The sequence below is a fragment of the Stylophora pistillata genome, chromosome 1, assembly GCF_964205215.1.
Source record: "Stylophora pistillata chromosome 1, jaStyPist1.2, whole genome shotgun sequence".
Taxonomy (NCBI): Eukaryota; Metazoa; Cnidaria; class Anthozoa; order Scleractinia; family Pocilloporidae; genus Stylophora; species Stylophora pistillata.
The window spans coordinates 11,484,676-11,502,175 of NC_142519.1; the positions used below are offsets into that span (position 1 = coordinate 11,484,676).

At 38.9% G+C, this 17,500-nt stretch overlaps 2 protein-coding genes and 1 long non-coding RNA gene across 5 annotated transcripts in view; all 3 read left to right on the plus strand.

Annotated features, from left to right (window-relative positions):
• LOC148741217 (uncharacterized) overlaps positions 1–1,617 on the plus strand; it is a 1,667-nt gene extending 50 nt beyond the window's left edge. The window contains exons 1-2 of the long non-coding RNA XR_015992733.1: positions 1–125; positions 243–1,617. The exon at positions 1–125 is cut by the window's left edge and continues 50 nt beyond it. This is a non-coding gene — a long non-coding RNA (uncharacterized LOC148741217). The remainder of the gene's footprint in view (positions 126–242) is intronic.
• Positions 1,618–4,678: 3,061 nt separating this feature from the next.
• Positions 4,679–11,649, plus strand: LOC111336978 (low-density lipoprotein receptor-related protein 1B-like). Of its 3 annotated transcripts, none has more exons than XM_088736850.1 (4): positions 4,679–5,347; positions 5,532–6,632; positions 9,712–9,846; positions 10,100–11,649. In XM_088736850.1, the coding sequence occupies exons 2-4, from the start codon at positions 6,563–6,565 to the stop codon at positions 10,270–10,272; spliced, it is 378 nt and encodes a 125-aa protein (XP_088592976.1). In that variant the 5' UTR covers positions 4,679–5,347; positions 5,532–6,562; the 3' UTR covers positions 10,273–11,649. The 3 variants fall into 3 exon arrangements, with proteins under 3 accessions (XP_088592976.1, XP_088592971.1, XP_088592981.1); XM_088736855.1 differs by adding an exon at positions 9,040–9,216 and having other exon boundaries at positions 5,102–6,632; XM_088736845.1 differs by having other exon boundaries at positions 4,679–6,632.
• Positions 11,650–14,944: 3,295 nt separating this feature from the next.
• LOC111335861 (uncharacterized) overlaps positions 14,945–17,500 on the plus strand; it is a 3,404-nt gene continuing 848 nt past the window's right edge. The window contains exons 1-2 of the mRNA XM_088727779.1: positions 14,945–16,085; positions 16,305–17,234. Coding sequence (XP_088583905.1) covers positions 14,945–16,085; positions 16,305–17,234 — 2,071 coding nt within the window. The remainder of the gene's footprint in view (positions 16,086–16,304; positions 17,235–17,500) is intronic.

The following is a 17,500-nucleotide window of genomic DNA, read 5'->3' on the forward strand; positions in this document are numbered from 1 at the left end:
GATCTCATTTGTACAAGTCATTATTCTATAATTGAAATGCGTAAAGTAAATCAGTTTTGGCCAATATTGGTTATTTGTTTATATTTTATTTAGTGTTGAAGCCGAACAATTTCCTTCAACATCAGGTAAGCTTTGTACAAGTTTTATACACAGACTCCATTTATCATTTTTCAGTCTCAAATATTTAGCTGCAAATTTGTTTACTGTGTTTTTCACCAAATCTTTGTTTTTCTTTTTAATAGTGTTTGTGAATGACTATCAGAGTTCGCCATTTAACAATAGCGCGATTCTAAACAAAAACAAACGACTGCAAAGGATCTCGGATGGAAATGGGCCTTAAAATCCTGAATTTTACTTGCAATAAAACCCCCGAGTGATTTAACAGCAAGAAAAGAGCTAGAACCACGTTTTTTTCATTGGTGGCAGCCTACCTGTTCGTCTACTCCTTACAGTAACCGTAGTGTGTGCCGACGTTGATCGTTCGATTTGTGATCATTTATTCAACGTGGTGGCTTGTGTCACCCTTTCAAGCCTTTCAATTTTAAGATAGTCACAAAGAATATTCATAGAGAAGGGTGGATCGAAGGGTGGTTTATTTTTTAGCACGTGTTAAGAGTGATGGGTATTGTTTCGCTGTGAGCCCTGTTTCCTTTAATAGGTAGAAAATGGGTAGACGTGGATAAAAAATTATAGCAGGAATATCATACGATTTCACGGTCGGCACATGAAAAATTGTTGGTCTTGTTGACGTAGAGGTAAATTATAAGGGGTTCAAAAGTAATGGATGGCTAATTGCGTTTACAATTTCATTTTTTTTAGTGGAAGCAAGAATCTACATCACTCTAAAAATGCTGGATCAATTAAGAAGCGTTGCATCGTGACTCATCTAAATGCATCTGTTACCAAAGCTTTTTCCCGTTTCTTTTTTGTTCTATCTGTTACTGTGCCTTTTGGGCCTTCAGTTTACCCAAGTTATTTGTCGTATTACACTATGAAAAGGGCTTAAATAATCCTATTTATAGCCTCATTATGTCCGTGTGGGGCCAGGTGACATACGTTCCTTAGAGCCGGACTATGATACTCCAGTGTTTGGCATGTGTATTGCTAGCTAGGGATGCTTAGCACGACTGACTCACGTGTACGAAGGCGGAGTTGTGATATCGAACCGGTAGAATCGGAAACAAAAATATAACAATCAATACAACCTCTGGAATGCAATATCTGTTTTTTGTTATTTAAAAGGAGGAGGGAAAAATTTACCCGTAGGAAACCAAAAAATCCATGAAATTAACAAATCACGTTCTTCAACAAAGGAAAGAAGCATCTGCAGTCACAGTCTACCAGTAGTTGTTACAGGTATACCAGCCTTTCCATGCATTGAGTCACAAGAGCAAACTACCAATGGAAAGCATTGTTATTCTTTGAATTAAAAGATTTGACGACTTAAATGTTTAAAAACCTCATGCGTCACGATCTTAAATCCAGTTGTTGTTGTTGTTCACTTATATGTCATAGAAACGCTCAGTATGGGTCGTCAAATCAGGGAAGCTGTTCTTTTCTCTGGACCTAGCAGAGTTCATAGACACGTTTTTGGATTAAATGCTGTTTTCAAGGGCACATTTTCAATGGTATTTCCTATGTAACTGGGATTACATTTACACCGGCCTTGCTTCACTGCACTCTCTGTGTGCCTAAGTAATCCGCGCGTCCTTTGTCCTTCAATCCACGCTATTCCGTGTGACCTCTCATTGCCTCTTTTTGTTAATTACATTTTCTCTGATTGGCTGTTGTAATTACTTTGCTTTGCGCTCTCAGAAACGTACATTTTGATGAAAACGGTGTTGCAATTCCCCCATTAAGTAGTATTTCTAAGATTATCGTTTCATGGAGTATCAGTCCCTTCGTCTCAGGAAACGGTGGACTTTTAACACAGCGCACGGCTCTTTAACACGGCGCGAAAGTCGAGTAATCACCTGATACCTTAACCAAGGTATTTGCTGAGACATAACCAGGTTTTCATTAAGACCGTAATGAAAATAAATGGCTTGCACACGCGTGATGGCACACTTCGCTCGAAACTGACCGTGAAGAAAAAAGTTTTGGATGCGTAAATTTCGCGTGATATGAATTTTTAAGGTCTCCCTTCCCTGGTGGCACCACCCTTTTCGACTGTTTGCTCCCAGCATCATGAAGAAGCAGTAATATGCTACCTTTTAGTAGAACCCATTTGGTTCTGATCAAGCCTATTTCAGGCTCTCTGTCAGTACAAGGATGAGAGGTTGAAGATGAGCGGACGAAGAAAACAGAAAACGGAGAAGTCATTTAAAGTTAAAAGCGGACCGATTTGTAAGGTTTTCCTATGCTTGGGACTGCTCGATTTGGTATCAATTTTCGGATTTGTTTCTTTCCTGTTGTTTTTTCACGACCACGACAGTCCACAGCCAACTCCGGAACACCAATATCTCTCGTTTGCAACAGACTGAGTTACTTCCTCCTCACCTGTTCTGTTTACCGCCAGTTGTGGCTACACACTACCACGGAACTGTTCCATATTTTTCTTGTCTATCTTGCACCTGACCGTACGGCGGCCCACAGGGGCATTACAAAAATATTTATCATGATATATATTCCAGTACAAAAAAATTAATTGCAGTACAAAAATATTTATCCCGGTACAGCAATATTTATCCCAGGACAGAAATATTTATTTCAATACAAAAATATTTATCACAGTACAAAGACATTTATCCCAGTACAAAAACATTTTTTCAGTACAAAAGTATTTTCCCAGTCTCTTTACTTGTCATTATCCCGACAGTAATTGTGACTTTTTTTTCTGGCTCTAGTTTGCGTTTCTTTGTCTTGTTTCTTGATTTTGCTCGAAAAAACGAGCTTCCGTCGGACCCCTTTTTAGCTTTGGACGACTTAAGGCTTGGCAAAGAAAATTTTCTCGTCTTCGGCGAATCCGGCGCTTTAGTGGTGTTGCTTGTAGACGTTGCGGGTGATGCTACAAGAAAAACCTCTGTGCCACTTTTCGGGCATTACCTGTAAGCTGGATCCACGATTTTGAAACTACAGCAATGGCAAAAAAAGCTACCCGCCAAAGGTGCCGCCATATTTAACCTGTGGGAGATTACTTCCCACTCCCCACTTGCACTGGGATAAATAGTTTTGCACTGGGATAAATAGTTTTGCACTGGGATAAATAGTTTTGCACTGGGATAAATAGTTTTGCACTGGGATAAATAGTTTTGCACTGGGATAAATAGTTTTGCACTGGGATAAATAGTTTTGCACTGGGATAAATAATTTTGCACTGGGATAAATAGTTTTGCACTGGGATAAATAGTTTTGCACTGGGATAAATAGTTTTGCACTGGGATAAATAGTTTTGCACTGGGATAAATAGTTTTGCACTGGGATAAATAGTTTTGCACTGGGATAAATAGTTTTGTACTGGGATAAATAGTTTTGTACTGGGATAAATAGTTTTGTACCGGGATAAATACTTTTGCACTGGAATAAATAGTTTTGTACTGGGAAAAATAGTTTTGTACTGGGAAAAAAAAATTTGTACTGCATGCCCCTGTGGGCCACCGTATGACGGCCATAACCTTAACTCAACAGACAGGCGAAGCTAAAAAGATGACAAAAACGAAAAAGAAAGCAGGAAAAAGGAAGCCAATCAGACTAAGATTTACTAGAAGCTACCATCAAAACAATCCTTTATGATAAAGGATCTAATTTGTGTCGGTTCAGACACCGGGGCAAAGTTTGTCGGGTGTAGTAACGACCGGAAAAAGACTGATAACACGTATAAAAAAGCCACGGTGATAGGTAGTGTTTTTTCTTAAAATAACTTTTCAAATTCTACTAGATCCGGCGACCTGCGACACACGCTCATTCCCTTATTATAAAATATTTAGCACATAACTCAGATGAACTTCCTGCAGCAATAAAAAATTTAGAAGACGGAAAACGTAACGACGTTATTAAGTCTGTGCGCGAGTAACCTTGAGTGGCCTTGCTGACGTAATCAGCACTAACACTAACTTAACGACCGTCCCCAAAACAAACCTTCAGAAACCCAGGGCAGTATAATCTTTCCACAGCAACCTATAAATAAAGGGAATTGTGCTGAAATGTGACGTAGAAACTTGCAGAAAATGATTAAATATTCCATATTTTCTTAACATTGAGTTATTTCAGTTCCCTCGATAATCGAAAGTTAATTTCGCCTTTCTGAGCGCCAGAATTTTCCATGACCATTTCATTCACCACTTTATAGTGCTCTCCTAGTATTTTTAGCGGAGACTGTCGCTAAGCTATGTAAATATCGAACAGAGAAATTCCAGTCAGATTTTAAATTCTTGAATTAAAGATTATCAATTGTTAACTGCTTCATGACTTTTTAAGGTCTTAGCTTCTCGTCATAGAAAGCTTCTATCCTTTTCAGTGGGTCATGAATGTTGTAGTTACAAAAGGTTAAACAAAGACATTATTTACATAGGAGTCATTCGTTTAAGACATAACAAACACCGATAACAGGGTCGAAATTTGAATTATTTCCATAGCTGAGCTGCGCTTTCGATCTTGAGTAAATTTATGAATTTTATCGGGGTACTGTGTTGTGTTCAGTTAATTCTGTTCTGTTTGAATCATCAAGTTTTTCAGGTAACTTGTTAACTCGTCTTTTTGTTCTTTCGAAATGTTTCATAGTTCCCTAAGGAGCTAAATAAAAAAAACTCAGTAGATAACAGAATTTCAGGAGTTGTGAAGCCAAACTTGACGACGATAAACTAGGGAGAACGAATCGAAAGTAGTTATGCAAATAATTGAAAGGTCAGCGATGTTTGTTTATAAAATGACGTTGCATATCAACTGAAATTCTATTTCAGTAGTCCGTCCTTTGGCTTAAATCAAATTCGACGAAATTAGCACCTGAAGCGAACTACGAGTACCGACCTGGGAAATTGAAGGTTTAAAAATAAGCATAAATATTTTCTGTGACAGCTAAAGCGAAAGGTGTAACTATCAAATGCAGTGAAAGAATAACAGATTACAGTGTGTAAATAAATAGACGTTTCACCAATCGCTGTAGTAGTCTTAAGTTGTAAAAGCGGATGAAATAGACTCCCCTAATGTATTATTCACAAGAAATTAATGTCAATTTTGTCGCAGTCCGAGTTCCTCCGAGTTGATCAAAGACCATGATGATGATGATGATTTTTTTGTTCGACGATGAGGAAATGATCGGAACCGTTTCTTACTGCCAGGAAAAACTTCAACTGATGGAGACACCAGCTTAAAGGAAACAAAAACGAAATGAAACTTGTCAGCTTTACAGGTGAATTTGAAATTTTAAGTGTTCCGGTGATACGGATTCTCTTCCGCTTGGAAACGAACAAATTGCATTCATCATTTTCGAGAGCAGCGTGGTGAAGTTGGCCAATATATCTAGTCACAAGACAAGTTGACGTATTTGCTAATCGGGCCTCTCTTATCAGATTTGTGTTTCGTACTTTCTCTAGCCATGGCGACAATCGATGACAAAGAAGAAAATAGACTGTCTGGGTCTAGAAGAAGCAGTATTGGACAAGCGATATGAAAATTTATAAATTTTAAATTACAGGACGTTGTCTGACAGCAGCTATATAAGCAATGATCGAGTGAAGTTCTTGCTACATTTGTTCCTTGCCTTGGATATCGTTTCAGGCGATATTTCCGCTGAAGTTGCGAAATGCAAAAATATAATTCATTAACTCGTATTGTGTAGGAAACTAAGTAGTAGCAAAGTGGTTTTTACCAATAAATATTCTAATTTATGGTTCAGCGAGATTCACACCTGCGATTAATATAATGAGATGTGATTATCAACCATCGGAGTGAGTTATAACACTAAAAAATTCGCATGAGTAACAGGAACACTGGCTAGAAAACGAAATTTTCATAAAGTGTTAGTTCGAATCTGAAATCTGTCCTCAGGCATGACTAGTCCAATACTTACTGTTTCGTTTTCCTCCTGACCCAGATGACAGGGCGTGACAAAAAAAGAAAAAGAGAAAAAAAAAAAAAGGAAAAAGGAAGGAAACAAATAACCTAAAGATCGGACTTAAGGTCGCTAATTTTCAACTTTACAACGAGGAAAGGGACTTTTTTCTATTTATTTTTGCGAAAGAGATTTTCGTTTAAGATGTTGGTTCGCTCCTTCTCACTCCAAATTATGAAATGTGTAAGCTGCATGTGATAGTGTGGTGTTATTGCATCAGCCACTTTTCTCGCGCAATGCGCGTGAGCACGCCCTCATTTCGTCAACAAAACATTGTGATCGCACTCATTCATTCATTCATTCATTAATTCAACTACTGGCGTGTCTCTGATTCCAGCGTGGTTCAGGTGGCTTTTAGTAAAAAATTATCAAGAAAAAAGGAGCCATTTTCTATTGTTTAGTGAAACGAACACTTACGAAAAAGTATAAAACGCTTTAAAGTCGTTGTCGCAGTCTAAAACGCTTTGAAGTCGTTGTCGCAGTCTAAAACGCTTTGAAGTCGTTGTCGCAAGGATGAGTGTGCGGACCGGAGTTACCCATATGGCTGTCTGTTTTGTTTATATCTTGACTACGGTTCACACTGGTGAGTTGAAATTGAAGGCATTGAAACCACGTGCAGTGAAATCAATTTACAAAACTAACTTGTTAAGTTGTAAGATGACTTTCATGAAAAATGAAGTTATTCTTTTCTAAATATGGATCTTTGTAGTATTTTCTCGCTTGACGTCTCGCTATGGCGTATTTCGTCTCTAAATGATAACGACAGCCTCTTCGTTTTCTCTCGTTTTTACTTGTCTTGCTATTGCTATGTTCACCTACTAGGTACCTCCCGAATTTTGTTTTCAAATCTAAGTTTTCCTCTTCGGAACGTGTCCCCCATTTCATGATTCAAAGTACAATTATGATAAATTCATGGCTTTCAATTTGGCGGTTTTTCCAGTGATGCGTACATATTGCACACTTCGACTTAAGAAAGTTTCAAGTCCATATATCAGACCCTGTTGGATACTTTGGAGTTTTGCTTGTATTTTCTCTTTTTGTTGTACTTAAATTTCTACTTAAATCGAAATAAGATTATTTCTAATTTTGGTCAGTCTAGAACCTCCGTCAGTTTGTTGTTGTGGGTGACAAAAGTCTTAAGCCCTGGTCAAACGGCGCATGATAGTTAACAACTATTCACCGAAGTGGAGGTGATTAGTGGTGGATATTTACCAAGCCGTGAAGCGGCGAGGTAAATATCCACCGCTAACTACCGACACTGAGGTGAATAGTTGTTTTAGTATATACTAAAACAGTAAGATAATATACACCACCAAAAATTGATTTGAGTGATTTCTTCGCTTGTCAGGGATGGAAACCGGGACGCCATTTTTTCCCGAGTTGCTCGGAGGTATATAGCAAAGGATATTCGGAGTTTGACTAGCCAATCAGAGCACGCCTTCAACGCTATCCACAATTTTAGTATATATTAATCGATGATAGTTGATGATAGTCGATGATAGTTGAAGCGTGCGCTTCCGTTTGACCACCAGCTTTCATGCACCATCATCGACTATCACCAACTATCATTCATTTTGAACTTGTTCAAATTCTTCATGATGGTCGATGATAGTTTTTCTCGTTTGACCACGCGTATGATAGTTCATGATAGTTTTTGGTCAGCTGTTTTCTCCGAAAATCGGCGGGCTCGTTTAAAATGGCCGCCAAAAGCTTCTCGCGAGGCTCAGCTTCAGCTTCAGAAATTCGTTTTTATACCCAAGATATTAATAATGAGAAAGAAAATATTGAAAACCAAGAATCTGAAGAAAGCGTAAACTCGCAGGAATTCGAAGAGACACCGCCGAAAAAACAGCGTTTCACTAAACGTTCAACGGCGAGATTGAGTAACGACCTGATATTTCGTCTAATAGACGAATATTGAGGCCCGGCCCTGCCCTGCCTTGCCCTGCCTCTGGGACATTTTTTCCACTGATTACCACAACAGAGATGTCACAGGCTGCTCGCGTGACTTTGCTCGCGCGACTGCCGGGGAACTATCATCAGCTATCACGAGCTTTTGTGGCCGTTTGACCATGCGAAAGATAGTTGGTGATAGTTGATGATAGTTTAGATAGATAGATAGATAATAATCTTTAGACAGGGTGCGTTCTCACAGAAGTGGTTTTCAGAACGGCCCTCTAACTACTCACCCAACCCACCCCAGGGAGGACATCCATCACACAGTAATCTCGTGCGTGGGAAATTAACGTCTCCTACCCCAACCCTGAGACGGGACCTCCATTTACTCGTCCCTATCCGAGAAGACTAGAATATCTAACCATTTCTTGATGTTAAAGAAAGGACGCATATTCTTCTCAGTTAATTTTAAGACCCTGAGTGTTGGTCCGGCCGGTATTGAACTCTCGACCTCCCGCACAGCAGTCCGGTGCTCTCCCAATTGAGCTAACCAGGCGGCGGTTTGAAGAGAAATCAACTATCATCGACTATCATGCGCCGTTTGACCAAGGCTTTACTATCAACAATGCTAATAATGCAAATTTTTACTACGTGGGCGATAGCATCTACGCACGCTATTTCTATTCATAAGTGTATTCCATCATTCTTTTCGTAGGAGGTCAATACATTATGTTTTCGGAAGGCTTAAGTTGTGTTTCTTGCAGGCTGAAATATTTGAAACTCTTTCCGTCGATGCTCTTCGTCTTCAATAGGTTTGTTGTACAGAGTTCACAATTGAAGTGAGGAAATGAAAGAGATTGTGTAAAATTGTTAGCGCCATTTTCAAATATGTGTTACTTCTACTTGAGGTTCCTTGTGGTTTGGCAGCAATCTCTTTGAAATTGCTGAAATAGTTTATCAGTCATGTGACTAATTTAACCGCGTTGTTATTTTCCGCAATATGGATCATTGTTTGGGATATTAGCGCGAAGGAGCATACGAGTTGCTTCGTGTGAGTTTCGATACTACAGAGATTGATATTCGCTTTGTTCCAGTATTGCTTCATGCGGCACCGAAAGGAAAGAGTTACGTTCACGTGATTACATTTTTACCCTACTTCATCGCCGTCAGACATCAACAGACTGCTGGTGATTAAGTCAGTTTCTCTGTCGCATGGCAGGCGCGTGCGATTTATTGCATCAGCCATAGATCAACAGAAAATGCCTGCCAAGGTGGGTTCAAAGTCTTAGTTGTAATTTCGATTTGTTTTGTAGTACTGGTACTGAGTATTGGTACTGAGTTTTCATTGATTCACTGACACAGACATGTTTGGAATGTTTGGTCGTTCTCGAAATTTCCTGAGAACCAGACATATTTAAAAAAATGTAGAAAGAAATATTTAACAGATAATAGGCTTTGCGTTTTAAAAGCCATCCATTATGGGGAAGAGTCAACCACAGATTTGAATTAAGATCAACAGCTGAAAAGAATTCTTCCCTGTCGGTCAAAGTTTACAAACATTATTACTGCCACGTGGTCCTCTAGATTTTATTGGCTAAGACAAAACAAAACACTTAACCCTAATTGGCTTGTGTCCAGTACAATTGTTCAAATTGAAACGAAAGAGCGGCTAAAGACAATTGTTCCCAAGCCACCTCGTCTGCAATTGATATGCTAATATCATGAGTAATATCCATGCTTATTTGTTGTGCCATTTTCTTTCACAGGGATATCTAATCCTTCAAGCCCATATCAATGTGGAACAGGACAGTTTAACTGTACAAATGAAAAGTGCATTCCTGCTCATTGGCAGTGTGATAGAGAAAATGACTGTGGGGACCATTCAGATGAGGATGGTTGTCGTAAGTACACGACAATTAGACAGAATTTCATTACCAATGAACACATTTCATGTCTGAAAGCAGAAAACCTATATCAGGAATAAATGTGGGAAACTTGAAATCTGATGTCAGTGACAACCATGACCAGTGTTCACAAAAACTTGCATTTATAGCTCCTGAAGTTTCAGTTTCTCAGAAGTCGTGTTGGACTGGTATAAAAAATAAACAGGCATATCTCGTTGTTGAAGTAATTGTTGCATTGGTGTCGATATAGCTGACCAAACATGCCAAGCAAATGAATTCCGCTGCAACAATGGACGATGCATCTCACAGTCATGGTATTGTGATCAAGCTGATGATTGTAAAGATGGATCTGATGAACACGGATGTGGTATGTTAACAGATGAACAATGGTTATTTAACCTTTCAATCTTCTGGAGGGATTGACATTAAACTATTTTCTAACAATATAAAGAGGTAATGGATATGGACAAACATATCAGTCAAAGAGTGTAATCTAGATCCAATGCAAAACACTTTTCTCACAGAACATTTCAGGCACCACTACCCTGAAAGCAATTTGTTTCTTGTTGTGTAGTTCTGCTGTTGAAGGAGAAACCAACTGCTTTTAAGGCGAGATTAAGGCAGCTAGTAATTTCTAAACTTGTTCTGTTATTTACTTCTTTTTCAAGTTCACTAGCTTTCACATTGAATCTCATAATTGTCCTTAACTTTCATGACAGTTTACTGCATGAAAGTAGAATCAGATTCAGTCATTCTGGTTAAAGAGTCACATTAAATCCCCTGGCAGTTGGTTTCTCCTTCAACAGCAGAACTACGAGACAAGAAACAAATTGCTTTCAGGGTGGATAACTCCGGTCCGCACACTCATCCTTGCGACAACGACTTCAAAGCGTTTTAGACTGCGACAACGACTTCAAAGCGTTTTATACTTTTTCGAAAGTGTTCGTTTCACTAAACAATAGAAAATGGTTCCTTTTTTCTTGACAATTTTTGACTAAGAGCGACCTGAACCACGCTGGAATCAGAGACACGCCGGTAGCTGAATGAATGAATGAATGAATGAATGAATGAATGAGTGCGATGTTTTGTTGACCAACTGAGAGCGTGCTCACGCGCATTGTGCGGGAAAAGTGGCTGATGCAATAACACCACACTATCACATGCAGCTTACACATTTCATAATTTGGAGTGAGAAGGAGCGAACCAACATCTTAAACGAAAATCTCTTTGGCAAAAATGAATAGAAAAAAGTCTGTTTCTTTGTTGTAAAGTTTAAAATTAGCGACCTTATGTCCGATGTTTAGGTTATTTGTTTCCTTTCTTTTTCCTTTTGTTTTTTTTCTTTTTCTTTTTTTTGTCACGCCCTGTACATCTGGGTCAGGAAGAAAACGAAACAGTAAGTATTCGACTAGTCATGCCTGAGGACAGATTTCAGATTCCAACTAACACTTTATGAAAGTTTCGTTTTCTAGCCAGTGTTCCTGTTGCTCATGAGAATTTTTCAGTGTTATAACTCACTCAGATGGTTGATACTCACATCTCATTATATTAATCGCAGGTGTGAATCTCGCTGAACCATAAATTAGAATATTTATTGGTAAAAACATCTTTGCTACTACTTAGTTTCCTACACAATACGAGTTAATGAATTATATTTTTGAATTTCGCAACTTCAGCGGAAACATCGCCTGAAACGATACCCAAGGCAAGGAACAAATGTAGTAAGAACTTCACTCGATCATTGCTTATATAGCTGCTGTCAGATAACATCCTGTAATTTAAAATTTATAAATTTTCATATCGCTTGTCCAATACTGCTTCTTCTAGACCCATGAATAAAGGCTGATATTTTCGAAAGAAACTGTTTGGGGCTGCGTCGGTGGGATTAACGAAATAATTTGGATATATCAACAAAGTTGAAATGATAAATTAGCCACCGTAATGATTACAAAAGCTGACGTTTCGAGCGTTAGCCCTTCGTCGGAGCGAATAGAGGAATTGTGGGTTGTGTGTGCTTTTAGAGGCAGAAAATGGAGCTACGTTATTGGTGGGAACATGGCAACGAGAAAAACATGAATAAATTAGTGGAATGAAAAGCGTTCGTTGATCCCTGTGGGATTTAGACTACCGGTTTGAAAGATGAGCTTTTGTTCAAGATTTTTACGGCTTTCCGTGCCGTGCACGTGAAGTGATCGGTGATCTTAATGGATCGTTTAGGTCCCGATATTTTATCAGTGTTGTGAATGAAAGGACGCGTTTTGCATCGTGCACGAGCGCATTTAAAAGTGCCTGGTTGGTCATTAGTCTGAAAAGAACTTTCATTCAAACGCGACAAAAACATAGGCAATTTTTTGGTCAGAAGTGGGTGGCACGGAAAGCCGTAAAAATCTTGAACAAGCACACACAAGCACACACAACCCACAATTCCTCTAGTCGCTCCGACGAAGGGCTAACGCTCGAAACGTCAGCTTTTGTAATCATTACGGTGGCTAATTTACCATTTCAACTTTGTTGATATATCCAAATTATCTTCTAGACCCAGACTGTCTATTTTCTTCTTTGTCATCGATTGTCGCCATGGCTAGAGAAAGTACGAAACACAAATCTGATAAGAGAGGCCCGATTAGCAAATACGTCAACTTGTCTTGTGACTAGATATATTGGCCAACTTCACCACGCTGCTCTCGGAAACGATGAATGCAATTTGCTCGTTTCCAAGCGGAAGAGAATCCGTATCACCGGAACACTTAAAATTTCAAATTCACCTGTAAAGCTGACAAGTTTCATTTCGTTTTTGTTTCCTTTAAGCTGGTGTCTCCATCAGTTGAAGTTTTTCCAAAAAAGATACAGAATGTTCTTCCTGGCAGTAAGAAACGTTTCCGATCATTTCCTCATCGTCGAACAAAAAAAATCATTATCATCATCATGGCCTTTGATCAACTCGGAGGAACTTGGACTGCGACAAAATTGACATTAAGTTCTTGTGAATAATACATTAGGGGAGTCTATTTCATCGTTTTTGCAACTTAAGACGACTACAGCGAATAGTGAAACGTCTATTTATTTACACACCCTGTAATCTATTATTCTTTCACTACATTTGATAGTTAAACCTTTTGCTTTAGCTGTCAGAGAAAATATTTATGCTTATTTTTAAACCTTCAATTTCCCAGGTCGGTACTCAGTTCGCTTCAGGTGCTAATTTCGTCGAATTTGATTTAAGCCAAAGGACGGACTACTGAAATAGAATTCCAGTTGGTATGCAACGTCATTTTAAAAACAAACATCGCTGACCTTTCAATTATTTGCATAACTACTTTCGATTCGTTCTCCCTAGTTCATCGTCGTCAAGTTTGGCTTCACAACTCCTGAAATTCTGTTATCTACTGAGGTTTTTTTTTTTTATTTAGCTCCTTAGGAACTATAAAACATTTCGAAAGAACAAAAAGACGAGTTAACAAGTTACCTGAAAAACTTGATGATTCAAACAGAACAGAATTAACTGAACACAACACAGTACCCCGATAAAATTCATAAATTTACTCAAGATCGAAAGCGCAGTTCAGCTATGGAAATAATTCAAATTTCGACCCTGTTATCGGTGTTTGTTATGTCTTAAAGGAATGACTCCTATGTAAATAATGTCTTTGTTTAACCTTTTGTAACTACAACATTCATGACCCACTGAAAAGGATAGAAGCTTTCTATGACGAGAAGCTAAGACCTTAAAAAGTCATGAAGCAGTTAACAATTGATAATCTTTAATTCAAGAATTTAAAATCTGACTGGAATTTCTCTGTTCGATATTTACATAGCTTAGCGACAGTCTCCGCTAAAAATACTAGGAGAGCACTATAAGGTGGTGAATGAAATGGTCATGGAAAATTCTGGCGCTCAGAAAGGCGGAATTAACTTTCGATTATCGAGGGAACTGAAATAACTCAATGTTAAGAAAATGTGGAATATTTAATCATTTTCTGCAAGTTTCTACGTCATATTTCAGCACAATTCCCTTTATTTATAGGTTGCTGTGGAAAGATTATACTGCCCTAGGTTTCTGAAGGTTTGTTTTGGGGACGGTCGTTAAGTTAGTGTTAGTGCTGATTACGTCAGCAAGGCCACTCAAGGTTACTCGCGCACAGACTTAATAACGTCGCTACGTTTTCCGTCTTCTAAATTTTTTATTGCTGCAGCTTTTATTGCTGTAGCTTTCTCTGAGTTATATGCTAAATATTTTGTAATAAGGGAGTGAGCGTGTTTCGCAGGTCGCCGGATCTAGTAGAATTTGAAAAGTTATTTTAAGAAAAAACACTACCTATCACCGTGGCTTTTTTATACGTGTTATCGGTCTTTTTCCGGTCGCTACTACACCCGACAAACTTTGCCCCGGTGTCTGAACCGACACAAATTAGATCCTTTATCATAAAGGATTGTTTTGATGGTAGCTTCTAGTAAATCTTAGTCTGATTGGCTTCCCTTTTTCCTGCTTTCTTTTTCGTTTTTGTCATCTTTTCAGCTTCGCCTGTCCGTTGATTTAAGGTTATGGCGGTCGTTCCACATTTTCTTATTCCACATTTCACATCATATTATTCTGTGTTTTTTGTTGTTGTTGTTGTTGTTGTTGTTGTTTTTTTTGTTCCTGGGTCAGACAATGACGAATGGTTGCTTAATAACTCGCTCTACAATAATATATCTCTTATTCATTTCTGCTCAACTTTGCTATCGTTACAATGGGAAATGCCTTCATAACAGCAAATCGGTTTTTTGCCCAAAATTCAGACTTACCTGGCTGGTCCACAACACGAGGTTTCTACACGATCCTTGCTTAACTAGCTCGTCTATCCGCCATCTTGGCAGAACTATCACCGGAAAAGGTTATTACAATAGACGCCTGAACTACTATTCTAATTTTTCGAGCTCCTACCAAGCTATACGAATACATGTATCCGGAGACGTCTCCTTGAATCCTGGTCCCGATAAATGTATTATTTACAACAGGACTGTGGCGACAAACCACAGGGCGGTTAGCTGTTACTCATGCAATGGATGGACTCACATAAAGTGCGGGAACATTTAGCCTAATCAGTATAAAGCTATGCAATTGATGGATAACTTTGAATGGTTTTGCCAACCCTGTCTAGACACTAGATTATCAAACAATGTTCCAGATAACACTGGTGATTGTGTACGACACGAAGACGACTACCTCGAAAGGTTTGCTGCCTCTTTGAATACATCGCACAACGATCTACGCATCGCGCATCTCAATGTATGCAGTCTTCGAAATAAAATTGAAGATATTCGTCTTCTACAGAAAATTTGCAGATTTGATGTCCTAGCAATCGGCGAAAGCCATTTAAACACCTCAATATCTGATAATGTGCTACAAATTCCTGGTCTTAAATTCATACGTTGTGATAGATCTCAAGGTAAAGGCGGCGGCGTGATCATGTATTATGCTGAACATGTATCCGTTACTCATCGCAGAGATTTGGCAGCCTCAGACATCGAAGCTCTCTGGATACAGGTTAAATTTCCAACAAACACTACTCTGTTCTCCGTAATCTATAGGTCTAAGCTAGAGTCTACGAATTACTTTGAAAGCTTTCGTGGAGTCCTCGAAAAAGCTTGGCTTAAAACTGACAGCATCTTTATACTTGGTGATTTTAACTGTTGCTTATTAAATAGGGACCCTGATGGTATGCCTACTTTTGGCAAAACGAAGAAGCTGATAGAGACGTTTGAAGACTTTAATATGCAAAACATTATCTCTCAACCAACTAGAATAACATCTACAACGGAGTCCCTAATTGACCTTATTGTTACAACTAAAGCAAACATGGTTCGTCAATGCGGCGTGCTGCCATTGGGCATATCTGATCACAGTTTAGTTTACGCCACTTTGAAGTTGAAATCCAAAAGACCCCCTCCGAAGATTGTCCGCTCAAGAAACTTCAAGAGATGCAACATTCAAGATTTCAAGAAAGATATCGAACGTATACCTTTTCACGTACTGGATATATTCGAAGACAAAGACGACGTCCTTTGGGGCTGGAATCTTTTGTTCAACGATGTTTGTGATGTCCACGCCCCTTATAAAGACGTCAAGGTTCACAGCGTCTGTTCACCATGGATTAACAGCGAAATAGGAATAAAGATGAACAAACGGTTTAAATTATTCAAAGTAGCCACTCGCACAAAAGATCCGGTCAAATGGAAGGAATACAAAAGATTACGTAATGAAATCACCACGGACGTACGTCGGGCGAAAACTAAACATTTCAAGAACCAACTACTTGAAATAAAAACTTCTGCGGAGTATTAGAATCTTCTTCGCAATGCCACTGCACCAAAACTCAGAAAGGCTATTGGACCCTTGAAGAGGGAAGATGGTTCTCTGGCAGTCGATAGTAAGGAAAAATCAAATCTGATGAATTCTTTCTTTTCTAATCTAGGAATTAATCTAACAAGGAACTTTTCATTCACAAAAGTCAACGCTGCCACAACATTAAAGTCTGTTCCTGCTATCAAAGACGTTATTTTATCAAAATCCGAAATTGAACAGTATTTATCAGATCTTAAATGGAATAAAGCTACCGGTCCCGACCAGATTTCTTCCAGAACTCTAAAAACTGCCGGGAATGCGTTGGTCCATCCATTATACCATATTTATTGTGAAAGTCTAAGATCTGGCTACGTGTTTGAACAATGGAAAGTGGCTAGGCTGAGCCCTATCCACAAAAAGGACGACGAGAGCGACATGGGCAACTATCGGCCAATTTCTATTCTCAGTATACCCAGCAAGATCCTTGAATCAGCGGTCTCTCAAAGAATCGTCAACCATACATTCCACGAGCACAGTTTAGTCACTGAAAACCAATGGGCTTATAGGAAAGGCTTTTCTACTGAATTAATGCTTATAAAATTGACAGAACAATGGAGACAAGCTGTTGATAACAGTAAAGTTGTCGGCGTGGTTTTTGTTGATTTTCAAAAGGCCTTTGACTGTGTATCGCATAAAATATTGCTGAATAAACTCGAGATTGACTTTGAGGTCAAGGGCAACCTGGCTGCTTGGCGTCACAGCTACTTAAAGGGGAGGCGACAGTTCACAGTCATTGACGGCGCAGCCTCTGATTTTGCTCGCGTTAATACAGGCATTCCTCAGGGATCAGTCCTCGGTCCAACTTTGTTCGCACTTTACACAAATGATCTACCTGATAATATAACAAATGCAACTGTTTTTATGTATGCAGATGATACCACCCTGTTCTGTATCGGAGACACCGTAGACATTGTTATTGCCGAACTGAATGCTGCTCTCAAGGAACTGGAGCTATGGTGCTTAAGAAATCAACTATTGCCTCACCCCAAGAAATGCGAAGGTATGCTAATTCATCGAGGAAACTTCACCGGTCCACTACAGTCATTAATACTGATGAATCATTGTATAAGATGGGTTAAACACATCAGGCTGCTTGGAGTCTATATTGATAATAGACTTAACTGGGACTACCATGTCAAAGCATTAAAGATCAGCTTTGCAAATAAGCTTAACATGCTGAAGCGCAGCTTGTTTTTACCAAGACCCATGCTACTGGACTTATACTTCAAAGTAATCTACCCAACAATTATATATGGTATCACTGTC